The 27,987-nt window shown below is 39.8% G+C and overlaps 1 protein-coding gene across 1 annotated transcript; it reads left to right on the top strand.

Annotated features, from left to right (window-relative positions):
• Positions 1-5,962: 5,962 nt before the first annotated feature.
• Positions 5,963-27,695, top strand: CHIC1 (cysteine rich hydrophobic domain 1; the record flags this gene model as incomplete). The annotated part of the gene is made up of 6 exons (XM_080624624.1): positions 5,963-6,138; positions 12,904-12,958; positions 19,599-19,754; positions 22,383-22,439; positions 22,670-22,729; positions 23,508-27,695. The coding sequence occupies 6 exons, from the start codon at positions 5,963-5,965 to the stop codon at positions 23,556-23,558; spliced, it is 555 nt and encodes a 184-aa protein (XP_080480750.1). The 3' UTR covers positions 23,559-27,695.
• Between the last annotated feature and the right edge of the window lie 292 nt (positions 27,696-27,987).

Below are 27,987 nucleotides of genomic sequence, written 5' to 3'. Positions count from 1 at the left end.
TCAACACACTCTAGTATTACCACCTCGCAGTGTCTCAGCAAGCTCCAGTCTGTCTTTTTCACCTGCCAGGCAAGTAGGAAACACCATGCTGTTCTGAGCCACTGAAGCCACTGACTGTACTTAAAAACCACCACAGTTCATAAATGAAACATTTTAAATGAGACTATTTCAGGTGTCAGATGGGATACAAAGCACCTCCTATGATATGTTTAAAATCTGCATTGCCAATAAAAGTGTTTCTCTTTTTCATTATCTTCACCCTGAGTTTTGTCCCTCAGGTCTATCTTAAATGTATTCAACGTATGTATTAATAAATAATTGGAAGAGACAGTCTCTTTCATGCGCTAAATAATGATCTCTAAGCCTAAAAAGTGTATCAGATTATCTTCTCTGGCTACTGCTAAGTCAAATAAAAAGGTATTCTCCCTATTTTGTACCATGCATAACTACCCCACATCCAGATCACAATGCCTCTTTAAATCTTAGGGCAGTGGCATAACTGTTTCTCAAAATAATCCAATTTAATAATCCCAATTATTAAATTCTTTTAGACTAGCCAGGATAATTTTTATTAAACTTGATTACAGGGCTATTAAACATGCAGTCATATCACCACATCAGGAGGATGGTAAGCCATAAAGAAGGGAAAAAGGCAAGCAGCTGAAAGAAGAAAATCCTTACTGTGTCTCTGACAGGTTTGGACACTCTATGCGATTGTAGCCTACACCATTATATTTTTACCAGAAAATATCATCCCAAATCAAAACATGGTTCAGAACGACACACCGGCACATTTCAATGTCCTTTAAAGACTACACAACAGCCTGATAGCATCCGTCCTACATTCATGTTCTGCCAAGATTAGATGGGAGCCCAAAGAACAGGATATGCTCTGGGTGGAGGCAACTCAACCATTACAAAGTCCCTCCATGGCTATTATTTTCTGGGCAGCTGTGTTTTGACTCTCCTACATTGCTTATGTAAAAGAAGAGCTTTAGAAGATGTGATCCATCCCTTGTATTTATTTTTTGTATTTAGGTGGGTGAGAAGAAACACTAAAGGCTATAAGTAACATTTCCCAGTATTTATCTTTCTTCCTTTGAAGACTTCTCCACGACTTTAGCTACACTATCTTTTAGCACCTACTAAAATAATAATGAATCAAACACAATCCTTCTCACCCAGTGGGTATCTTCCCCAGGCTCTCTGTTTCCTGCCTTTTCGACTTTATGTAAATAGAAAGCCATCTCACTGTTCAAATTCAGCTGTTTGATTGGTATTTCAAGTTTGCAAAGTAATGAGCCACTTCAACACCATGCTGATATCAAAAGAAAACTGTGCATCACACAACTGCCTAATGCCAGCAAATCCCTCCTGACATTTATTTGAATCATCTTTATTCTTATGAGAATCCTGCAGAAATGCCAAAGCTTTGGGAACAATTGCCTTTCTCAGGTGCAATGTCTATAAATACTTAATCAAGAAGGAACATTTTACTACAAACTGTTCATGGTGACACTTAATGTAGCAGTTAATAAAGCCAAATCATTGTGCTAACTTCTAAGTATTACTCTGTGGAAGAAAATAAAGAAAATTATAGATTTGTGTGTTACAGAAATGACAAGATAGTTTAGAGTAGAAATGGGAAATGACCTTATTATAAGATCTTTTTAAAAATTATGATATACAAAGAAGAAAGCATAACAAACCCAACTGGCTGCTTGTAGCAGTAATAAGGGTCAAATAAAAACCCGGATCAGAAACTTGACAACCTCTTAAAACTAAGATTGATTTTGAGAATCAATCTGCCTCCACATTAGGCACTGTCAGTAAAAGCAGCAAAGAGCTGCAGACCCCTGCACACAGCCAAAAAACTTCCAGCAATTGAAAAATATTTGTATCACAAAAACAGTTTCACTGAACTTCTCACATCACCTGCAACTGTCCTTACTTTAACAAATGAACCTAGGCAAATTTACCTAATGAGTTACACATTTCTATTTCTAAACAAAAGAATGTAATGAGATGCTGGATACACACAGAAAGGGAAAAAGAATGCTATCACCCACAGAAATTACCAGGGTCTTTTTCTCATAATAAATTCCACAAGATTAAGCAGGACTACCTATAAACTGGTTACAGCTCCCAGTCAAAAGTTATGCTTTTATTTCCCAAAGAGGAAACCAGTAGGTAATGCCAACATTTTGGAAGCGATTTAAAAAAAGCCTAAGGTACTTATCAAACAATCAGTCATCTTGACATCTGGTTCATCATCTACATCCAACACAAAACACACCTTTATGTTCAGTCATGTGTAAAAGCCCTGTCTAGCCCCTCATACCAGAGGAATGGCTGCAGCACAGCTATCCTGCACATCTTATATTGAATTATTTAATACACTTGAAGACCATTTTCAAGCTTTGCCTTCATGCAGTTCTGTATGCATTCTGCTACAGAGTTACTGCCTAGTGCCATGGCAAATTCTCCAGATGTGATGTGAGTTCTGTGCTCAGGATGGACCACTTAATGCCATCTGCTTCTCTTGGAAAAGAAGAAAGTGCAAAAATCAACTTGGAAGGCAATGTAAGTCTCCAGCAGCCTCATACGTGCAGGGCAGCCAAGAAAACAAAGCTTAACTGAACAGGTTTGAAAGCAGCACTGAAAGTGCTTGTTCACCAAAACACTTCTAAGCATAAACACAGATGTTCTGACATCATCACAGCTTAACTTGCTTCTGTGTCAAGTTAATCCTGATTCCAACTGAGGTAAGTTCCCCAAAGCTGCTCATGAGTCACACAGATGTGAACAGTTCTTAGGAAAACTGCTCTTTTTACATTGTACAATGATTTTACATCAGTGGAAATAATATGTACCAAGCAACGCCTCATTATTAACCACTACATCCGAACAGCTGATTTGTTTTACAAGTTTATCTCAATCTTTCCAGAAATTTTCCCATTAGGAACTAAAGAAAAAAGCTAACCAGGAAAAACTTCTTGAGCCAGTATTGATCAAGAAACACAACAGTTTGCCCACCAGCCTTGAAACAACACTGTCCAGACTTCAAGAGTATATTCCTATTATACAACATCTTCCTTCATTGAAGCATTAAATGTCTGAATAGTGAATTATGACAGCCAACATGACATCTCTTGCTGCATATTCTTGCTTCTGAATAATGACAGTGTGGTGGCGACTGATGCAGAACAAAGAAGGAAAAAATATATTGAAAGAAGCATTGGTATCTCTCAGGTCTACATTAGCAGCCACTTTTCCACGTTCTTGCAACATGGTTGTATTTAATACTGTGCTTTGTTTTAACTCCTGTCTTTCCTGAACTCTTAGTGTTTCATGCTCTCTGTAAGAACATTTTTTATTCAATAAAGGAAGTGATTTGGGTGGATAAACATTGCCAGAGACCATCATCTCTCCACAAATCATTCTGGTTTTATGACATAATAATTTTATCTAATATACAACAACCTAAAAGAAATACTAAAACTGAGGCATAGAAATCTTTCTTCCTGCGAAGCCATGAAGTTTGATATATCATACTGAAAAAATTCCCTACAGTATTTACATCAAACTCAACACTAAGCAGCATTCTTCAAATACAGATATGGGCTACAAAAGCTATTTTTCTAAAATGGCCTATTTTTACCCAGTCATCATTCCTGTTATGAGACAGTACTCCAAAAAAATAGAAAAAAGTCTACTGAAACTTCAGCTGAACTTTGACTTCAGCCTATTAATTAAAAAGCATAAGCTGTTAAATACAAAGCTAGGATAGCAAAGTACCTCTTCAATTACTGAGACTTCCTTTCTGGGTTTGCTAATACCTCAGACACTCATTATAAAGAGGTCACACAGCAGATTATGCCAAAACTGCACTGCCTCTTTTGATGCTTCAATTCAGAAAGTTATTTTGCTGCGTGTTTCAGCACTGAGAGTTCACAGTTTAACTCCACCAACTGCTCACTTCTGCCTCAACAGCCATTCAAGTGCTTGCAACATTAGGTTATTTATTAAATTAGAGCACCAGATGTATTACAATGTAGCCTTTGCAATTAAACATGCATGACCAATGCTGGATCTGTCATTGCTCACCACACCTTCCCCCACCACCTGCATCTCATCATTTACATATCAACATTAAAGCCATAAATCCCTGCAAACAAGTAGCTGGGTTTTTATTTCACTTCACAGTACACATGTTGCTTGTCTCTCATTTTGTTTTATCCTCCTAGAATTCTCAGCAGTTATTCATTTGAAGAAAACTGAACCCATGCAAGGCACAGGAACCAGGCTTGGCTTTACAGACTCCAAGATGGGGTCCTAAGCACTCTAAAAAAATCTAGCACAAATCTTCTCAAAGGGCTTGATCCACATCCCAAGTCAGTGCAGAATAGCTTATCCCAGTGAGAGCTGGATCACACCAGTAGTGCACAGCATCATGACTGTATGGAATGCCAGACTACATCACAGGCTGCCTCTTTTGCTCTCTATTCAACAGAGCAGAATGCTCCTCAGCCAACTGCAACTGTTCATTCCCATAGTTTACCTTTCTCCCTTATGTATCTGAGTGTTAAACAGAGCAATATGCATAAACTGAAATAGGTTTAACTCCCTCTCTGGCCTGTGCAGTAAGTCATTAGATTGCGATTTACCTGCAACTTCACATAAGATGGATAATGTGCTGAAGTAAGAGTATGTGACACAGATAAAACTGTAGTCAATGCAATTTTGCTTTCAGAAGCAGCAAGATTTTTCACAATCAAGTAATATGTACTTTGCTGCAGTCTAACTAGCTCTGAAAAACAACAGCAAAGATGTTTTATGAGGGAAGTCTTTTCCTAGAACCAGCAGAAAGGGATGGAGACCCATTCTCCTTCTTTTAGGATGAGATGAGCTTCCTTCCTTGTGGTAGCTGTGCGTCAGAAATTCAGATGTGCCGCAAACCAAACCCATTACTTTGTGGTAGCTACATTTAAAAACCCCAAACCCAAAGAATCCACAAACCCTCTCTGAATCTCATTTCTGATTCCTGTATTGCATCTACAAACACCAACACTTTCATGGCTTACTTTCTATTTGCAGCAGGTGACTAATGAAGTGCTAATCTAACTAATCTTACCTCAGTAATAATTCACACCTGTGTGCGAGGGCCATTCCTCCACTCTCAACTATTCCAAAACACTTTTCTTCCACAATTTAGTACTCCTATGTAGATTTTCTTCCCTCTCACCACTCCATTACCCTGCACAGAACCCAATTCCCAAACCGACCAACAAACCCCAACCAACCATCTCAAAAATTAGGGGAAACTCAACATGCCTTGTCATGAAAACCATCCCTTTTTCACCCACCTTCACCTCGGCCATGCTGGCAGTAAAAACTTCACAAGCAGGCAGTGAAAAGTGAAAAGGGAAGAGGGGAAAAAGCATCTACCAGCCGCTTTTATTAAAACCACCTTATTAATACACCTGTGAAGGGGCTTACACCATGAGGAGCATGTTGAGGAGCACCGCTCACCGTACCCACAGCCAACTGAGCAGCCACCGCCATCGTCTTCCCTCAGCAGCCTCCTCATGACCTCGCTGCCCCCTGCGGTGAGGCGGGAAGGACACGCGCACGTGACGCACGACGGCGGCCTCCTATCAGCGGGACCCACCGCAACTCGACCGCCCGCTACTGCGGACAGCGCCTCCCGGGACACCGCGGCGGGTGTAGGGGATACCGCCTGCCCGGAGGGCGGCCCGGTGCTCGGCCCCAACTCTGAACAGAGGTGAGCGGCCGTCGTGCGGCCCCACAGAACCAGCTCCCCCATCACCGTACACGCCGCCTCACACTCCATTGCGCTTGCGCGATCAGGCTCCCTTTGCCACCGCCGGCGCATGAGGCTCCGCCCCCAGCGCGCGGTGAGCAGGCGCGTGGCTCAGCCCGCGCGGGGGGAGGGCTTGAGATGAGCGTACTACTGCCCAACATGGCGGACTTTGACACTATCTACGAGCTGGAAGAGGAGGAGGAGGAAGAAGAGGAGGAGCAGGAGTCCGAGCCGGTGGTGCGGAGCCAGGAGTTGCCCCGGCCCCGCGATGCGCCGGATCCCGTAGCGGTACGGGGCGCCGGGCACATCACCGTGTAAGGAGCGGGGGCTGGCGGCGGGCACGGGGCAGCGTGACAGGCCGGTGTGCTGTGCTGTGCTGTGGTGAGGGAGCCCCGAGCTACCGGGGCCCGGCTGCCCGCGGGCGGTACGGAGGGGGGAGGACACGAGGAGGGCTGTGCCCCGTCCCTGTTTGCCCTGAGCCTCCCTTCCCCTGTGGCCGGGAGCTGCCCGCGTTGCCGTGACCTACAGCCCTGCTCCCTGCCCGCTCCCGTCACCTGCTGTGTGAGGGGAGTTTTGCTTTCTACGTGTTAAAACGAAAAACTTAACTGTTTTCCATAGTAGCTCGAGGCAACCTAAAGTCAGGAATGAACAACAGAAGTTTAGTTAGCTGGTGAGTGCAAGAGCAGCAGCTAATTAGCCTGGCAGTGCTGTATGTGCTTCTCTGTCCAAATAACCCGTTAGATAAAAAACTAACGGCTACATGACGTGAGGATGAGCAGCTTGCGAGGCTGAGGAGGAGCAGCCTATGAGGATGAGCAGCCTGTGAGGAAATTTCCCTGTGATCCTCCTCTGCTTGAGCAGAGCCACGGAGCCTCTGCACTGCGCTGCAGCAGATGCACATGGCCGTGGGTAGTTGACCTGCTCCGAACTTGGTTGTGAGTTTGGTTTAGGTGAAGTGTTCTTGTCATCAGAACACAACATGAGGGACAAAATTTGCTGCTTGGTTAAACAGTTGAGACAGAAGATGAGCGAACTGTGTGACCTTATGTGTAATGTTTACACATAGGGATTTCCTTAGTATTCCTGCCTGTGCAAGTAGAGGAGTTAATATATCAAAGCACCTCCATAGCAAGTTGTTGGTTGTTAACGTTCACTTTCAAGCAGGGAGGGAGGTACTGAAGTTTTTGTATTGTAGGGATTCATCAAGTTTGTGTTGCTTTGGGTCTTTGGATTGCATAAACCATATTTCTCTCTGTAAATAGGTGCAGTGTGATCTAGCTGTCTGCAGCAAAAACTTTGGGTGGGGAAGGCTGTCATCCTAGAGAACTAATGTTGGATTTGATACTGTGTCCATCATGTAAGTCTGAGCCAGGTTTGCCTTGAGCAGTTGTCAGTGGGTAGTTGCTCTGCTGCTCTGCAGTGTATTTGCTTGTGTTGATGGAATTTCCTTCTGCCGTGACCACAAATAACATGTAGCCTGACTAAACGATGGATGTAACACGAGCAGAATATTCAGGACATCACATACCCGTTTTATTAGTTAACTGGTTTTAAGCATTAAAGTGGAAAAAACATTACGTACCCATTTGCTTTGTCTGCTGTGATGCTTTTTGTATATTAATGATGTTCCTCAAAGATCCTTCTTGGCTCCAGCATCTTTTGGGGATGGGAAGAAGCATCTCTAAGAATTCTGTCAATTAGTGATGTCTGCATCAAAAGAAGACAGTACTTGTAAGTGGTGAGAAAACCAGGAGCTAGCATACATGCCCTTGTAACTACCCGAACTGAACTCCCATCCACCTTGTTTTCCCTTTGTTCCACTCTTCCCTGCCCTCCTCCTGTAACAAGTATACCTGCCTCCATGGTAGAAAGGAGCATCATGATGTATTCTTAAATCTCTTTATATTAATGAAAACATAATGGATGTTAGTAGTAAAGTGCAAATAAACCCTGGACACCACAGTATGTAATCCTAACCTCACTGTTAAATGGGGAATATTTTGCTTCCTGAAGAGTTTGTGGTTTGTATCAGCTCTGAAATTCTATCACTTCTTGATCACACAGATGCTGCTGCTTTTGAAATCAGTTGGCTTCAGAAGGAGCCTGCTCTAGTTACTGAAATAAGATATATCATTGAGTAAAACTTGTGTTTGTTTGCTAAACCTGTCCGATAAAAATTTCTGTCCTAATGAGTCAGACACTATTAAGAGAAAAGGAGGAAATAAATAAGGAAGAAGAAAGTTATTTTTTTAAAAGCCATTGTTTTCCTTGGTTTTTTGTTTCAGATGCCTTCTGTTCCTCATCTGACAGTGGCTTTCTTGGATACTTCTGGTGTATAGAGAAGGGATAATTCTCTAATTCCAGGGTTATCTTCTGGTCTAGCTTGTCATGTACAGTCCTTTTGTAAAGCTCTCAAGTTAGTAGGTTCAAACTATGTGTTAGCTTCTTTCATGAGAGTTTTTAGTCTTATGACCTTGTCAGTGAGCTCCTGACCCTAACAGAGTTCTGCAATATCAAACAGTACTAAATATAACTTCCAAGAATCTTCCTAGGAGTTTTAGCAGAATCTTGCTTTGTCTACTGACTGTTTAGCTAACCCTGTGCATGGTGAGAGTGATCATGCAAAGTGTACTTGTTTTATTTTACTCACAGAGAGAGGACGTGAAAGCAGTTAGTAAAATCTCTGCTCATCTTGTTCAACACTGTGGAAAATCCTCACTGTGAAAAAGTTAACTAACAGTCATTATTATTTTCTGAAAGCTTTTGAATTTTAGCATAGAGAAATTGCTAGGACCTAGTAAATGCCTTTTATTTGCTTCTGAGATTCTGGTTTAAGAAGGTACAAACTCACTGTTTGCTCTTTCTTGCATAGTCAGTATGACTGGTTGGTCTATCCAAGTATCTCAACATAAACAGTTTTAGTGAAGACTGAGTCATATGCAGACCATAGCAATAGCAATAACTTTCATTCAAAACCAGAGCAGTAAACAGACTCTAACTTGGTTGTAAGTTTTTATTTAGCTGATGAATTTTTTCCATATCATTAAGTCCATGTGGATGGATAGCAGTAAGGCAGTGAAATAGCCATTAAGCATATTTTTGCCCTTAGTATGGAGGTTGTGATTCCTGCTTAAGTCTGCAAACCTCCTTGTTTTGGATACAAGTGAATTTTTGTTACTGTATTTTCTGTAGGAGTGCCCCCAGGGATCCACAATCCAGGTGCTATGAAAGGATTGTCAACAATGAGAGGAGGTGGGGGAAAAGCCAGGTGCTCTCAGTTGTGATAAGGTGGTATTTGATTATTGTCTGATATGACTCCAGCTTCCCCATATTTAAAATTCCATGTATTTAAAATAGCAAATTACCTCAGCCTTCTGCTAGTTACCAAAACCTTAGTTTTCCAAAGTGTCATCCATATGTGAGGATGCTTATCAGTTCTACTGACTTCATAGGAAAAGGTCCTAGGCTGGGAAGAGAAGTGTGCAAGGAGATTGCAGCTCAGGGCTCTTGATGACTGTCTTCTTTATTCTCAAATGTTGGACAAAGCTTAGATGATACCTCATAAAGAATTCTGTAGGATCTGAGCTCAGGTGTTAAACATAAACTGGATGAGGTGCGGGAAAGGAGCTGTGCTGAGAGGAGGTTGGAGAGCCTATTGTATGAGAGGCGACTGAACAGGTTTGGCTTGTGTAGACTAGTAAGAGTGATTACTATCTATAGATACAGCAGTGGGATAGATGAGAACGAAGTGCTACTTAAGTCAAAAAAAAAAAAAGAAGGTAAAGCACCTATATGTTCTAGATAGCAGAAGGGGTTTTATAAAGTCTTCCCATTTCAATTCTGGGGAGAGGAAACCTTATTTCCTTGGCTTTATAAGCCTCTTCAATTTACAGTGTGATACCTGTTGCAGGTGGGGTCTGCAATGGTTCAGGGTGTTCATTTCAGTCTTTAATTTGAAGATGGATTGTTGATTATTACAACTCCTATGAGAAGTTGCATTCTCCCCACTTCACTAATGGGGGAAAATGAGATGGTGGGACTTGCTGATGCCATATGTTAAAACAGGGAAGGAGAGACAGAAGAACTAGAAAGTGAGGTCTTCCTAGTCATTCTGTTGCCTATTGGAACCAGTGCCTGGCTTTTGGAGATAATTGTCATCCAGCAAGAAAACTGCAACCAAAGTATCATGAAGCTACTTATCTCTTAATCAAGACTTTAGGACTTTAACTTTTTTACATTAAGTATTCTAATACTTCAGCACTTGTACAGAGTTTTGCAAAGCTGGAGAACTACAGAACGTTCTGCTTCAACATTGCTAAAAAGAACTAAATAAATCTTTTTATTTGGCTCTTGAATTGCCCCCTGTGCCCTAAGAGAAAGTAAATGCTCCTGAACTGGGTGGTAATCGCAAGGAGAGTCTGTAAAACTTCTAGAGACGCTGTAATAAAGTTGTGCTAAAGCCATCAGTGATGCTGACAGCATGTAGTATTATAATGTAGCATAGTTCTGGTTTTGATATAGTCAAAACCTTTTCTATTCTTTTAGCCATTTGCAGGGCAGTGTAAAAGAGGCATTTCTGTAACTGAGGTCCCTTGGATGTGTTATAACCAACTAGGATGTCTTGACGATTGATAAGTTTTGGGTTTTAAATGTGTTTCATGACATTATCAGCCTTCAAATTTAATGTGATAAAATATGTTGTGGTCTCGTATTCTCCATAGATCTAAATCAGAAAGCAGTGATTTCAGTTCTTCTTTATGGAAACCAGGGATGCAATGGGAATTTCAAGGAGTATATGTGACCAGTGAGATAAAAGACACAACCTGTGGCTTTGGAAGTTTTTGAACTACGAATTGTTGATGGTCAGAAGAGCGTTCTGGGGAAATGCCTGTACACATTTGCCTTTCTATTTCTCTTTTTTCCTTTTGCTGTTTCCTGGGCATCTGCTACTGGACACTCTAGGAGTCTGTTCTGGGCTAGGTGGACCTTTGGAATGACTTAAGTGGAATTAGTCTGTTATATGAGTAGAGTAAGTAATTCTGCAGTATTACCTGAATGTTCTAGTCGTTCATTTATTATGTTGTCTAATTGCTACAACTTTGTGATCATTGCTGTTAGACAGAAAGTCCATATTCCTCAGAACAAGCTCGTGTATATGCTTCACATCATCGGTCTTCTCTGGATTTTTGAAAGACTGAAAAGGCTACGTCATTGCTCTTGAGGCTTTCTTAAAAAGAAATATATAGCATAACAAAACTTGGCAGATTTCAGCTTAAAAAGGAAAGCCACAAAAAGCAGAGGCTGATTTGCCAGGTTACATTTGCTAAGAATGTAACCTCTGCAAAGTGCGCTTGTATCAGTAACCTTGGTGTTTGCCTAAAACCTCACTGGTTTTACTGTTGTTTTTTGTAGCACCAATTTAACGTGCTGGCTTTGCAACACACAGCAGCCCACACTGTGCTGATGTTCAGGTCACTCATTCACTTCTAGAAACTTCTCCATGAAAGTGTGTTGACTGAAACAAATGCAAAGAGGTGGCAGTTGGTTACAGTGCTTAGAGTACTTAAAAGATAAAGGTTGGGAAACACTTCGGTTAAGATCTACTCTTGGGGTATGTTTTTAGTGTTTTACATGACTGGTGCTCCAAGGCTCTTCTTTAATTAGCCATTGAAGAACTTGACTGCACTTCACCAGCATTGATGACCAACATTCCAATTTGCTCACTGGATTTCAGAAGACAGCACAAGTTAATATGCTCCTTTCTAAGGTTTATTTTACATTTTTGTGTACTTCCAAAAAAGTTCATTGCCAAGTGTGGATATCTGACTTACTACCCTGTTTGTATGTATTGTATAGTGATAGAGGACTGATGGCATGTCAGCAACACCAGTATATGTGCAGGTGAGCAGGAAGGAGTATGTAGGTGTCAGTTTGCTCAAAGCAAATACTCCGTCTCCAGAAGGTTTGCTTCTGAAGTAAATAGTACAAACCCACCTGTATTTGTGCTCTCCTTTTTGTCTGGGATCCTTTTGGGTCTTTTTTTGAACAGATATAGTCAGGAGAGGGGTCAGCAGAGCTGGCAGTGAATTTGATGTACTATACATTTAACTTTACAAACTTGAAGCTCTGTTCAGATGTAAAGGTTGTAGCTGAGAGGCCAGCTGCTGCTGTTGTATTAAACAGCTGAATTGCAAAGGTTAAAGATTGCAGTTAGCAGAGGGGATGGGAGATCAGAGTTTGTGTCCTGCAGCAGCTGACAGGTTTAGTAGCAGTCAAATTTCTTGGTTAACTTCCTGCCTACTTACATTCTTTAAAGAAAATAAAGCCCAGTCACCTGCACTTGTTGGTGTCCTGCTGATCCACCACACTAGCTTTGGAAACTGCTGTTGATTCAGTAGTTTGGGAGCTAGTGGTGACACAGGTTTACAAGCAAGTGTAGCTCCCTGCAGGTTGCACTGTTTGTAATGAAGCTCTTGCTAACTATGAACACTTCAATGGAAAATAGTCACAGTGATACCCAAGACTTAATTTTCTTGAAGCTCATAGTTGTTTTAAAGCTGTTCTCTGTGTAGGCTATTACATGTTTTGCATGAGATGATTTAACTCAGCCCAAGGTGATTTTTTACAACTATATGTTTATAAATCTCCAAGTTGGTAACAAATGGGTTCCTTATAACTGGCTTTATCTGCTGCATGTGAATAAATTGCATGAATATGAAAAATAGCAGGAAAAGGATTACTGAACCCTGTAAAACTGGAATTTAATAGATGGAGGGGTGTTTTCTTAAAGATTGGAACTTGCTGCTATCCAGTTGTAAAAGAATTTTTTCCACTTTCAGTGACCTGAAGGTATTGAAGTAAGGCAATGAACTACATTTCTCTGTCTTGTAAATGACCTTATGAATGATACGCAAGACCTTATACAAACTTACATTATTTCATTAGCTTTCAATCTAAACTTAAGGGCAAAAGAAATGAATAGATTTTTTTAAAAGTACAAAATCTATGACTTTTTTTAAATTAAGGGAAACAAAGTAAGTTAGGTGGAATATATTTTGTTTGTCTCTTTTGTTTTCAAGGTTTGGCTTGAGCAACAAGTTTGATACAGAATTTCCTTCTGTTCTGACAGGGAAGGTAAGTGTGAGATTAAACTGTTCTTTTCAATGGGAAGATCCAGTACATTCAGTGGTTTGTGTGTTGCAGATACATGCTGATACATGCAGATACAGGCCAGCACAGCTCTGAAGACAGAATGAACTGCCCTGTGTGAACCCGCTTGTTGATGCCCAGTGCCCATAGTGTGCTTTGAAACAAGGAAAATGATTTGCAGGGATTGCTGTCGTTGTTATTCTAAACACAGCAAAGCTCAACACGACATCATGCTGGTTTCGTGCAGGCAATCTACATGCAAGCAAGCTTTATGGATATCTGGAGTTTGTGCTGCTTCCTCTGTGAAGTAAATTATTCCAAATACCGGACTAGCTTCTTAACATGTCTGTCAAGCCTTGAGTTTGTATTTAGACAGATCTCCGGAAGAGAATCCTTATCGAAGCTTTAAGGAACAAAACAGTGTTAAATCTACAAACAATGTAGGGGTTTTGGTACCTTCTCAGAAATACAATAATTTAGTTCTGAAAAGAGGTGATGACAAGTCTCTTGCTCTCCCTGGAGTCCTGTCATAAATGCAAGTTTAATAAGTATTAATTTGTAGCTATTAATGAAGTCTTTTAACCAAGTTCTTGATCATGGTATTTACATAAGTTTCATAATTGTGTTTGGGGTTTTTTAGACTTAAATTTTGAATTCTTTTTTTCTAGGATTTTTCTTCCTGCTCTTTCACTCCAGTGCTTTTCTTTTGCTGTTTTCTATCTTGTATATCTTTTCCACAATTTGTTAGGAGCAAGTTTATTTGGCTCTTTGATTTCTCTGTGTCATACCATAGAGCTACTGCCTCTGCTGCCTCTTGCAGGAGCTGTTGAGTCATAGTAACAGTAGACTAAAATACAGCTGGATGGTGTCTCCTGGTTCTTCCAAACCCATCTGGGGTTCTTTGCCTTCCTTTCACCCCAGAGCATCGTGAATAAAATCCTTGTGTTCAATTTGTCCAGCTTTTTTGATATCAGGACACTTGAAAAGCAGATGCTGTTTGGAGGTTTTGGTTGGTAAGAGAACTCTGGCCTTGCTTCAGAATCTCACTGAGCTCAAAAGGAAAAATCTTACTGATTCCATAGCATCTAATGTGAGGGCTGGTGATAACACCGATTGCATTTTCCTACCTTGCATATCAGAGTTTCATTCTTTCCTGCAAAGCTCTTTCTGATCATAGAAAAGCCACAGAAGACGTTTTGGAAATAGCAATTTTTATGTTTTTAGTCAAGTTGTAGGTCATTATAAATAAGCCTGGCAGGAAATGTTAAAACTTAATCTGATTATATCATTTCATCTCTTTCTGTCTCTGTAAAATACGTTTATGTGTGTTAAAAAACCAAAACAAACCCAACCCCCCAAACCTACACTTTTTAATAGGAACATCAGTGCCTGTCACATTTTCCACTTGATTGTCCTCCTCTTGTTAAATAGACAGTGAACAAAAGTTTAATTTATAGCTCAGTTGACTGCTTGGACTTCATTTGGCAGAGAGAGGAAAGAGGAAGTTCTTGGCATTTACCCTTTTTGTTCTATAGATGCAATCAGTGGCAACATGAATCACATGAGCAGGGATTTTCTGTGTATAAGTATTCTGCTTCTGTTGAGACTCTTGATATCCCCTTATCTTTTTCTCATATTGGATTTGAGGAGCTTTCTAGGGAGACCTTGGAAATAAATTAGTTCCCTTTTGTCAGAGGAAAATGCTAATCAAATGAGGCAGTAAACACATTTTTCTTGCTGCCTCCTACATGCTGCCATGAATGACATTAAAAACCACCGTTGCGGGTTTTCTGGGTTTTAATACTTTCCTGAATTGCAAGAAATAATCTGCTGCTTCCTCTGGTTGTGGCAGTGAATCACCTGCACCCTACTGGAAATGGAAACTCAGTCAGTGTTTCTAGTTAGGTTTTCTTCAAATACCCTCAATACCAAGCACTGTAGTCAGTTGAAACACCACTTTAACATCTTCTACTGTTCTTAAAATACAAATTTTAGCTTTTGAATGCATAGTGGCCATTTCTATTAACAATTTGTGATGAAAATGTTTACGATGAGCTCACCTAAGTACTCAGCTAGTATAAAGCAATGCCATACTTTATTCAGTGGCTGGGTAACATTAAGTTTAATGGCTTTGTTGTCTGCTGTGAATGGACATTAATAATATAACCCACCTGCTAATGGAGTGTAAAAGATGAAGCCATTAGGTGGGGTTGATGGAGTTCTCTATGCTATGCTTTTTCTTTTAAAATAAATACAGATGAAGATCTGAGCTTTTAAACACCGGATGGAAACCTATCCAATGCACAATAAAAATCCTAAATAGATAAAACTGTCTGGCTATACTTTTATCCCAAAATCACCAACTTTCTGGATTTATGCCACTATGTAGCTATAAGAATTTACTTAAGCATTCTGACCCTCAGTTTGCCCACCTACATAACGATGACATCAAACCTGCTGGTTTTCTGCTTTTAAATCTGAAATCTTTCCATCTTCTCCCATCTCCTTCCCCTTCCTCCTCCTCTCCCAGATTTTACAGAGCCTGGATAGTTACTGTAAATCTGCCTCAAGCCCAGATGCATGTAATTACATCTTACATGTTTAATTGAGACATGTTTGTGGCTTTTTTTGGGGGAGAGGTGAATTTGTATATTTGAGGATAGACAATAAAACAAAGGGCAATATCAGGTAGGTCAGATGTTGGGCCTCACTAATTCAGCTGGATTGACTTAATATTTATCTTGCAGTATGAGCACAAGCTTCAGCTGGTTGATGAACACTGAGCTTGGCTTTCAAATAGAGCATTCTTTCCAACTGAATAACGAAAGAAAAGATGTGCCTGCACTTAATGCAGAGGCAATATTGAACTTTTAATAATGTGATTGAACTTAGGCCTAAATCTAAATTGTGTGTGCTACAGTTTTATAGGATCATTAATTCTTCTAGAGCAAGCATTTAAATGCTTTCAGCAAATACTCTTCATGATACATGAAACAATAGCACACATTGCTCCAGGTGACAAGAAAATGCTGGAGGTGGTGAACCTTAAGGAAGAAAGTGGAGTTTCTTCCTCTGCTCTTCAAACGCTGAGGGTCCCACACAGCGATTACTGTGCAGTGCAGGGAAACACTGGCCATAAAATGTGCTCTTGGTATTGTGATCCCATTGCAGCATGTGATTGATAGGGTTTGTGATCACCATGATTGCAGGAGAGGGCTCAGGCCTGCTGGGATTTGCTTGCTCTCTTCCTGTGTTTGTAGATTCTCTCACATCCTGTTGTAAAATATTATGACACCCCCTCCTTTCCTTTTATGTTTTTGGGTTGGCTTTTTTTTCCCCTTTCCCTTAAAGACCTGAAAGGACCTAATGTCTCTTTACAAGGTGTACTGCACAGCCAGGAGCTATGTACTTATCTCATTCTTTTCAAGACCCAGACAGAAACTCTGCAAGAGTTACTTTCCAAAATGACTCAAAACTAGACTTTGAGGGAGCTTTCTTTGTGCATGAGATGCTGTTAATTCTCTGTTTGAAATACATTAGTCACTTCATTACCTTTTCAGTATCTGTACCCACAAGAATGGCAACGTTTAGAATTATGCTAGAAAACCACCGGAATTCTTTGGTTACTGTTTCAGTTGGATCCCGTTTTATTATTAAATTAGAACAGTTATGTTTTTTACAGATGGTTTGTTTGTCACTTGTAACAATACTTAATTGTTACTGAGCTATAAACTGAGAGCAACAAAACTGTGTTTTGCTTCTATTCATCACAGAATGAGGCTTAACTTGATCACTAGCTCCTTTAGTTTCTAAATGAAGAGATGTTATTGAAGTATTTGTTGTGATTACATTTCCTAAAGGGAGAAACACATCCAATAGCTTGAGTTAGCCAAAACCATCTTGAGAAATTTCATCTTATGTTGCAGCTGAGAGATTCACCTTTACATGATAGTATTTGGTGCATTAGAATCATAGAATAGTTTGAGTTGGAAAGGGCCTTAAGATCATCCAGTTCCAACCCCCTGCCATGGGCAGGGACACTACACACTAAACCATGTCATCCATCCTGGCTTCAAACACTGCCAGGGATGGAGCATTCACAGCTTCTCTGAGCAACCTGTGCTAGCACCTCACCACCCTCACAGTGAAGAAATTCCTTGTATCTAACCTAAACTTCCCGTTTCATTTTGAATTTTGCAGGTAAGGCAGTGATGTCATATTACTGAACTAAGGCAAGCATCATCCCAAAGGTTCTGAAATAGTTGTTCTCTATTTCTTGGTGGCATCCAAAGTTGGTTTCTAGTGTAGCCATTCCCAGTGCTGTGCTCTGTAAGGGGGAGAGCACTTCAGCATTGTTCTTGTAAAGCAGCGTCAAACTGTTAACCTGATGTGACCAGCAACTCCCTTGAAAGTAGCACAGAAACAGGGAATCTCACCATCCCGGGGCTTTATTAGCCCTGTGTGATCTCTTTTCATGTTGGGTGTTACCACTGATAAGAGTTCTTCATGTTAAACTCTAGATTCTGCAATCCCATTGCCTTTGTTAGGTGTATTTTGGGGTTGGGGTGTGTTGTTGTCAAGGTCCAGTAAGCTTTGTGTCTAATAGAAAAGGAAACACTGCCTTTTCTTAGTGGGATTCACCACAAAAATACTAATGAGGTAAAAAAAACCCCTTCTTATTTTATCTTCGAAATAAACAGATAGAATGATACATGTACAAATTCTGAAAGACTTGTTCCTGATGTTTAGATATGTACAAATGGCATTTCTTTGACATGTAAACTGCCTGGAGAGCTGAGGATGCCCACTTGTTCATGTATGTCATCTCAATGTGCACTTGTACCGTGCACAACCAACCCACTTGTGTGTTACTGCAAACCACTCTCCCACACTGAAATGGTTCTTGCTCACGTGCATCTAGTGTTCATTACGCCCTAAATACAGGAGCTGGCATTGGAAAGAGATCTGTAAAACTCTTTCAGATACCTGAAGTCCAGGCTAGTTTTCCGCATTACAATGTGATTTTGTTTTCACTATGTTCACTGTAAAAGGCCCAGTACATGGGAGCTCTTGTTTCTTTTTGCCAGTTTCTTGCTCGCTTGCTTTTTTAAACTAAGATGTCAATTGTAAAATACATTTAAATGTTGATATCCCAGTCAGTCTAAAGCAAATCTTTTCACTTCCTCCATTTGTATGTGATAAAAGATTTACAAGACAGTCTCATTAATACTGGGGGGGAGCCTGCGTAGTTGCAAAAGAAATTCTTTCTGTGTACTTATTCCTGCTATAAAATAATCACAATGTTAAATTCTGATGTTATATAGCTAACTAGAGGCCTGGCTTGTGTACAGAGGCAGGTGACCTCTGACTCTATGTGCATGGTGAGCTGAATGGCCAGGAAACAGATGTTGTATTTATTTACTCCCTTTCCTGCAGTGTTTTAATGAATGTAACTTGTGAATAGGTGGCAGTAGGAGGATCAGGTCCTCTCCATTTCCTGTCACATAGTTTTGCTCCTTTGGTGAAAGGAAGTCTTTGTCATTGAATTAATGCTTTTTGTGGTTGTTGTTGCCCTTGTCTGCAGAATCAAATGCACAGAATTGGGCTTGCTTGGTTGGAGGGATTATGTAGTAGTTGCACAGCTTTGTATAGACACTAATTCCAGAGGTCTGTTCTTCAACATGGCAAGTAGTTAGGGAAGAATCTTTATTTCTTGGAGTTGTGTCTGGCTGGGGAAGTATATTGAAATTGGATCTGATTATTCTGCTTTTGTGCATTCAAACACTGGATTGTGTTACAACTAAGAGTGCCATGGAACCAATTCCACAAATCCATATTGGACTTGTCAGAAGTTATTTAGATTCTGTGGAGAGATGAGGGATCTGGGATGTGTAAATAGGTGAGTGCTCTCACTCCTGTGTAAGTAACATGCTGCTGTGAGAAAAGAGCTCATTTCTGATAGAAAATGCGGGTTTCTGCTGTGACCCTGCAGTGGCAATACATAGAAAATATTTTGAGTAAGCTCTACTGAATATTTCTTAATTTAAAGGAGCTGTTTTTAACAGCTAGGCTTCACTCATAACCCTGCACAAGATGCATTTCTTTGCCTTGAATATAACCCAGATTATGTTTTTCTAGGCTTCCCTATTTTAGGAAGCAGCCACAAGTGAAGTTGTGGCCTTGTGTCAGTATAGACCACTTTAGGAACTCACTTATGGACAGAGGTCCACCCTCATTCAGGCACAGTGTATCTTCCATTGGTGTGAAATTAATTTGGACAATATTATCCTTTTTTCTATGTGATGTATTTTTACTACAAAGCTGTGTCCCGCTTCTGGTTTTGTTTGGGGCCACTGTTATCAGGCCAATTCATTTATGAGTGGTGCAGTAAGTCAGGATGAGGCTGTTCATCTAAGCAATGTTTTAATTCAGATTTTTGCAAAGCATGTACCATAAATGAAGTTGTTTTAAGAAAAGTGACTTTTCCTGCTCACTGGTGACCAGGGTTTTAGAGGATGGGGTCATATTGTATAATGGCATTATGTTTTATTTATCCTGTAGAGGCAATTTTTGAGCAAACACAATTGTAATGGCTTCCCACTGAGGTTCAGCATTTCTGTTGCAGGTTGCCCCAGAAGAATTCAAGACCAGCATCAGTCGTGTGAATGCCTGCTTAAGAAAGAATCTCCCCATCAATGTAAAATGGCTGCTTTGTGGCTGTCTGTGCTGCTGCTGCACGCTGGGCTGTAGCCTGTGGCCTGTAGTTTGTCTTAACAAAAGAGTAAGTGTTTATTCTTCTTACTCTATTTATTTTGCAGTTGCTGATAACATTAAATAACACTTAATATTGTCATCTCCATTGCAAACCCTTTTTTGTCTGGCATTCAAATTTCTATTTTCTTTAGAAAATAGAAAAACTATGTTTGTTAATGAAGTAAATGATGCCAAGTTACCCATTAATAATTTTAGGAATAGCTAATCCCATCTCAGTGTGAAGAACAGGATAGAGTATATGATACCCTCATTTCCCAGGATATCTAAAGGTGTAAGAGTTGCATTAAATGAGTGCAGAACTGGGCACAGGCCCTCACAGACTGGAGTGCAAGTTACTTTTCCTCTTCCCACGCACACAGAGCCACAGCCCAGAATAAATATAATTTTGAAATTAAAAATCACCTTTTTCACATGTAGTAGATACCAGAACATTTCAGAGCTATGCTTTATTTGACGTATTTTACTCTGCTGTTTCTATAAAGAACAAATACAAATTCATTTTCTATTTGGCATGTTGAAATCCTTCCCTTTTCATTTCTGTATTTATCTTTTTTTCCCCAACAGAGAGTTGGTAACTCTTGTGATCAGGTCCAAAGGAATAATTCTGAAAGTGTTTAAGCACTATGAAGTAAATGTGATCTCAGTAATCTCTGGTTTACATCTAGAATTGATTTATCACAGCAGTAAAGGTTTAAGAGATACGTAACAGGTATAGTGTAATGCTGTTCTTTGCAGCTACATAGTTTGCAAGTCTTGTAGCCATAAAATCTTATTATCCACGAATGTACATAGTATGTAGGTGCACTGAGTAAATTATCTCTCACACTTGTCAATTCAATTGTAGGAAAAGATCTTAAGTAAAAATCTGTTAAAAAAGTAATCTGGCTTTATCTTTAATAAAACAAAGCAAAACTGAGGACTAGGCATTGCTTTTCAGAGAAGACAAAGTATTTTGTCAAACTTGCCATCATGCTCAAGGAATTAACAGTTGCACTGACTGGCATTGAGATTTGGCTAAGAAAAACACTAGAAATTAAATACACAAAGGGCAGAATATGATAACTTGTGAAACTGCTACTTGCTGAAGCCTGTAGCACTAAAAGGTTGCAAGACTTTAGCTCATTTTAGCTGCCTTTATAAACATTCTTACTGCAGAGGAAGATGCTTGAGAGATACAGATGGAAAATTTGCAGTTTTAAAGACATATTTAATATTCTTGTGCTACTGAAAATATAAATAAATGCCCACGTGATGTTGTAGCGTTAATTCTTAAGGCTGCAAATAATATGTACCAAGTAGGAGTAGGGAAGATCATGTTACTTCTGTGGGTATGTGTGTGTGTTTATAGAGTGATTTGATCACTGTCACAAGAATAAGATGGTTCTTAATCTTCTGTTGTGGTGAGTTGGACCCAGCAAGCAACTAAACACCCACCAGCCCCTCGATTACTCACCCTCATCCCCCAAGGCAGGACTGGGGAGAGAATCAAAGAAGCAAAAGTAAGAAAAACTCATGTATGGAGATGAAGACAGTTTAGTAAGTGAAGGAGAAAACCCAAATGATGCAAAGGCAAATCACTGAACACCTGTCTCTGGGCAATGGACTGCTTTGGAAAGAATAGCCCATATTGTTAGCATGACATTATATGGCATAGAATATCCCTTTGGTCAGTGCTGTTCAGCAGTAGCTAAAACTGATGTAGTATCAACAGTGGTTTAGTCCTAAATCTAAACCACAGCACCATAAAGGTGCTATGAAGAAAATGAACTCCAGCCCAGCCAGTCTTTGTGCACTTACCTCGCAATGAAAGGCGCTACTGAGTTCCAAAGGCTGCAATAGGAAACTAAAGACAGTCACCACAGGAAACAACAGGTACTTTTTACTGCTGAGGATAGCTTTGGCACTGGAAAAACTTACAAAGAAGTGGTGGATTCTCCACTTCTAAGTCTTTGTGTCTTTTTTTAAATGAGATGCTGTAGCTCACCTACTATTACTAGCTTTAGCAAAGAGATAGGTGAATGGAATTCTGTGGCATACCGTGCCGGAATCAGAGTACATCATCACAGTGGTCTTTCTTGTTTTGACCTTAAAAATGACTGAAACTCCAAAAATCATCTCCTTTCCCACAACTGTGGGAAAGAGCAGAACATGTACTTTAGTATCCAGGAGCAAGTATTTGTTGTGAGATGGAAGTCTGTGGTGGTGAGATTTGTTCAGGATTCAGATAACAATTACGTAAGCAAAATTTGGGAATCACCTGTGTGTAAATTGTGTTGTCAGTAGACTGCAGTGGGTACAGAATTTGGCCAAGAGGATGTGGGAGATTCTGTTCTATTGCCTTGGCTATGGTAGGCAGGAATACCAATTCAAAAGGATCTCTTAACGAAGTAAATGAATTCTGGGAAAGTTGAGTCTTAACACAAAAACTGGGTGTTCTTTTTTCGTGAAGATGTGATGTTGAGGAGTAAGAAGTTGAAGTGGTTGGACTTCCATTTATAGTTTCTCTTTTGCTTGGTTCTACTTCTATAAAACTAACTTACTTTAATCTTAAACCAGCAATGCAAGAGGAAGATTCTTCTGGATGAAGCTGGCTTCTGAACCATCTATAATACAGTTTTTACTTATTTTTTTTTAGACTAGAAGATCAATTCAGAAGTTATTAGAATGGGAAAATAACAGACTATATCATAAGGTAAGAAAAGTCAGAGTGCTTGGGGCTTCTGCTTTGAGAACAGTAAATTTCATAATTGACATGTTGTAGGAATTTTACAATCTTATTATAATTCCTTACTTTTTACTGATCTTAAACCTGTGTCTGAAGTGTTCCAGATCCTAACACTCTGGTATTGGTAGTGCACGTTACATTACTCATCAAACCAGAGCTGTGCTAATGCATTAATCCTTTGATATTTATTTTCTTAGCTGGGTTTGCACTGGAAGCTGAGTAAAAGGAAATGTGAAACCAGTAACATGATGGAATATGTAAGTGTTACTTCTGCTTCTTGGTGTTCAGCATAACTGATTTGAAAAGGAAAATCCTTAACTTACTACAATGTCACCTTATCTGAAATATAGTGTCTCTGAAAAGCTTGCAGTTGTGTTTGATGTACACCCATGATGGCCCTTTTAACAGGAGCAGCCGTGGCAGATCTCGAGACTTAGAACTTGTCACCACTAAACATGTTTTCTCCTCGTAACAACTGTGTGTTTGCACTGCAGTGCACTTGGGTTTGGGCTGTAATTTGTGATGCGGGAGATCAGCTGGGACTGTGTGCATTGGTGTGACTCCCATACCACTCCATGGTTCTTTAATGCTTACCCACATTTTGCCCTGGTATACAAAATTATTATGCAAATTATTTGTGCAGAGATGTTTCATCTCTATGGTTTTTGTCTGGATTTTTCCCTTTTTTTGCCAGCTCTGAATCCCATAAAGCTTTAACCAAGACAGTCCATTTAGGAAAGCAGCATTTGAAGTATTTTGGTGGTCCTGCTTCTCCCCCATTCACTTTCATGTATAGCCATGAAGACTGTGGGCTTGAAGAACAGAGATAGTCACCCCAAAAAATTCAGGTGTCCAGAAGCCCTGTGTGTCAAACAGACTGAAATCTCTGTTACTCTGGGCAACATCCCCTCCTTACAGAGCATCTCAGATATGTTTAGTCTCACATACTAGGTGATGTTGCATGGAAATTGTGCTGAAGGTTTGAAACTTTTTGGTTACTGTGTTCTGTTTTTGTCTTTTTCCCTTCTTCAACAGGTAATATTAATAGAGTTCTTACCAAAATATCCCATATTTCGACCTGACTGAGGAACATCATTTGGTCTTTCATGTTACCTGTCATTTTCTACCCTTAGTGCCTTGTAGATGATTTTGGAAAGAAGATGGTCTACTTTGCTGTGACTTAATGTTCTTCAGTAGAGTATCTTCCTTGCTATGTTACTTTCTTTTGTTAAGAAGAGAAAAATTTGCACATTTTTTTTTATGTTAAATGAGGCTTCTATGTTGCACTCTGAATTTTTAACATTACCAATAACTGATAGAGTTGCCACTAGGGATCTAACATCAGTGCTGCTTAAACTTGTTCTGAGCATGCTGCCTTATAATTTCTGTATTTGCTGTCCTCAAACATGCATCCTAATGCTGTGTCATACTCTTCTTTCATTCTGAATGTTGCAGTCCTAGAAACCCTCAGTAAAAATGTCCAGGTAAGCGTCCAGTAGTAATGATTTTAGTATAACCTGCTTGCATTGGACTCACAATCAACAGCACTGGTTTTGTCCTGCACTTTGCAAAATCATCATCTACATTAGGGGGTTAATTCTTTTACCCACTATGGATTTGTAAATAGTTACTCTTTGCATAATGTAAAGTGTGGTATGCCAAGGTTTACAGAATGTAATATAGCTCCTATTGCCAACAGTCCAATGTGGTTTTACTCATTACCCTTGCTCGTATCCCTCTGATTGTATAGACCCACTCACATGTTTTTTTTTATGGTAAAGCCATAAGGAGTTTGTACATACTATCAGATGTGTAGGGCTCAGTTGCACTTTGTTTAGTAAATGGATGGAAAAATACATAGCATTTTTGTCTTTTATTTCATATTTTAAAGGATTTCAGGTGGTGTTTGTAGCACCTGAAACAGAAAGCTTGAATATTGTTCACCTTTGGAAGAGCTGCATTTGTGGGGTAGATGGTGGCTGCTAAATATCCTAAAGCCCCTTTAATTTAGGAATATATGGATGTCAAGTTTTTTTTTGTTTGTAAGTGAGGGAAAAAAAGTTTCATTAATTGGACACCTTCATTACTAAGGAGAAACATTTGGAACAGCCAAATCAAAGCTGAAGTAACACTTTTGGTGTTTTTGTAGCCCTGATAGTACTTCAGCACTTGAGTGACATGGCTTCCTTTCCAGTGGAAATAGGTTTTATCTAAATGAGTAGTTGCCCATCAAATATGCTGATGGAAGGAAGTGGATCAGTTGGGAAGGTTCATGCATATGTTTTGCTATTCAGGCACAGTTTGAAGAACCACAAGTGCCTTGTGGAATTCATAAGTATTTTTGGATTTTTCCCTGTTTGCCTGATCTTAGGCAGGGAATTAACTGTAGAAAAGCTTCCTGTGATAGTTGGCCTAAGCAAGACCACTCAGTAATAGTAAGGAAATGAAAATTGATGCAAGTTCCCTCCCTTTCCTAAATTGAAATAAGAAATCAGACAAAACCCAGCAGATGACTGAGTATCTGCACATTGTGATGAGTATCTTCACAATTGTCCAGGCATTTCTTTGCAGCAGCTTGACTCCTCACCACATCATCTCAAATTGCTTTTTGGTTTCAGGGTTACTTGGGATTTCCTCTGAATGTATTTGCAACTTTTCCAGTATGCAGTACTGTATTAAAACGCAGTATTTGTAAGACCATTGCATTCTAATGACTGTCATAGGGCAGACTTCTTGTACACAGTGTTTACAAGAGGCCAGTTTTATGCAAGTTGTTACCTCACATCAAATCCCGTGACATTTTTATGTGCAGCTGAGGAGTGGCAGGCTCCAGCGCTTGCAGTAGCTTCCAGTCACAGACTGATGGTTCAGATTCTGCAATTTGTACACTTGCTGCAGAGGTTTCATTTGACTGGCAGGTTGGTGACAGCTGTGTAATTGCATTTGTAACATAATGAATTAAAAGCTGTTGTTTGAATTTACCGTTAGCTACACCTCACAACTCAGATTCCTATCTGAGAACTAAGCAGCGTTCTCTCCAATATAAGCTTCCAGTTAACAACTCATCCTAAAAAAAATAATGTCAGGAAAATGCCATGTAAACCAAAACTGAAACAGCACACCCAGTTCTGTGTATTTCCCTTAAATAAGTTTCTGGAGTAAGTGATGGGAGCTTAGCTTCATTAGCTGAACAATGGAAGTTTCTTACTATTATGCCAGAACTTTGTTATTTGCCTTTTGTGTGTAAGAAACTCAAGAATTCTCAGCAGGTTCTTTATGTAACTCTATTTCAAAATGTTCTTTTCCAACTGAAAGACCAGGCAAGCAGAATGAGAGCTCTATTAATTGCCAGTGGTGAATGCTGAGTGGTCTTCAGTCTTGCTGCTAACAGAATCCCCTTCAGTCAGTGCTGACTTCACCGTATTCGGAACTCCTCAGCCTGATTTGTCTAGTTCCTGTGAAGTGTTGTGCCAAGCTAAGGGAATACCCTGAGCTACAGGAGGCCCTGGTCTCTCTGGGCTCTGCCATGGCTACCCAATCCTGTGATATGACCAGAGACCCAAGGCAGGACAAGGTGGTGAAGGTGGTGGTGGTGGTGGTGGTGGTGGTGGTGGTTCAGCTTTCCCACCTGCATCCCTTTGTCTCTGTCCCATGGGCCCAGCCATGTCCTGCTCTGCCCACAGCAGGCTGTCTGTCCTTGGGTCTCTCCAGGGCACCACAAGGTGCTTAAGCACAGAATGTTAGTTTTTAAAGTTTACATTTCAAATATGTAAATTCTATATGTTGTACTTTGTTCTTAATTGTTAACTGCATAGTCTTCAAACAATGAAAGGGTCTCTTCTTTGTGTTTTAATAGACATGTAAATATGTGGCCATAAAGCAGCTGGTAAAGAATATGAGAGCTGAAACTGCCATTTACAGTAAGCTCCATGTTTTAGTAAGTAGATAAATTTGCATTAAAATGCAAATCCAGCACACAGTATTATATTTGCATCTGAAAGACACACGTTCCATAGCTCGTTTAAAAAGGAAGGCAGCTGTAAGTACTGCTGTGAACTCTGTGCACTTTTGCTCTGCCTACTGGGTTCCTTTTTGCCTGGGCTATCCTCAGCTTTGAAAAATCAGCAGGTAATTCTATCTGACAAGACAGAAAAGCTCATCGTTGACCATAAGAAGTCAGCATGAATTGGTAAATGTCTTTATGAAGGATGCTTTTTCATTGGGGAAAGAATCTGTGGCAACGTAAGATATCAGTATTAGCAAAGTGTAATGGAAATAGTAAAGAAAGTGCCTTGACTGGTTCCAGCAAAAGAGAACACAATGTGCAGGGAGTAAGGAGAAAAGGGAACTAGTGTAACTATCTGTAGTGTGAGTTTGCAGTGGATTTTTAAAAGCAGTCACTGTCTACCAAATCAATGTTCAGTTTTTCATATCAACATTTTGACACTAACTTTACTTTCTGGATTTTCTCTAGGAAATATTTGGGTTTGTATCTAGTAAGTTTTGTATCTAAGGAGTACTGAAGTATTAAAGAACACTGGCACAGCATCAAAGCTCCTACCTGCTGATTGCCCACCTGCATCTGTTAACTTGGTTTACCATAGGAGGGGGAAAAAAAGTGCTCCAGGACATACAGAAACAAGTCTAGGAAGTGAGTTCAGTTAATAGATGGGTGGCTTTAAAACAGAAAACACTTTTACTGATGTGGTCTTGATAAATGAAAATTTCTATGCTTTCCTTGATAGGTACAAAACTCCACATGCAAACCTATAAGTATGTTTATGATTGTCCCACTATGACAGTTCACTACATTTACTTGTTAAAATGCTACCATTGGAGCAATAAAAATGTCAAGCTATTACTATTCAATGTAAATTACTTATCATTTTAGTAAGTAATGTTATGTGATTCTTCTGCCTTTTTTGTTTTCTGCTTTTGGTGTTCTTATGATCCTGAAACATGACTTGTACTGCTTCAGAAAAGTGGTTTTGTTTAAGCTGTATGAGACTTTGTTCACTACATTTTAATCTTGTTTACAAGTAAACAGGCACTTTTGTAATAGGACCTCACACTCGGACCACATCTTGACAGTTTTCTCATTTTCTTCCGTTTTTTTTAAATGAAAATAAAACTCTGAGCTCGCTTTCTACAACTCACTGCACTGGCTCGTGCCATTACAAGAAGCTGGAAGTCAGATGTGCTTAATCACTTCGAGATGTTTTTCTTTAATTAAATTTCAAGATGAAAAACTTTGAACAGTGCGATGTGTTTATGGAAAAAAATGATCTTCTGCGTCTCTCCTTGTAGCTGTGACTGGAATGGCAATAGGATTGGGTGCTGTTTCAGTGAGACACATCCCGGACAGGACCAGGTCAAGTGCATGTGATGGGACTTTAAGGAATTGGCTGGTTTAAAGAATAACACTTGGAAAGCTGAGGAAGGCTTTTCATAAGGGAAACTGCAAAGTGATCATGATATCTAACCTTGCAGATCATTTGGTTGGGTTATAGACCTG

This window comes from Psittacula echo, assembly GCF_963264785.1.
Source record: "Psittacula echo genome assembly, chromosome: 8".
In the NCBI taxonomy this organism is placed as follows: Eukaryota; Metazoa; Chordata; class Aves; order Psittaciformes; family Psittacidae; genus Psittacula; species Psittacula echo.
This window is presented reverse-complemented; position numbering and strand designations above follow the sequence as displayed.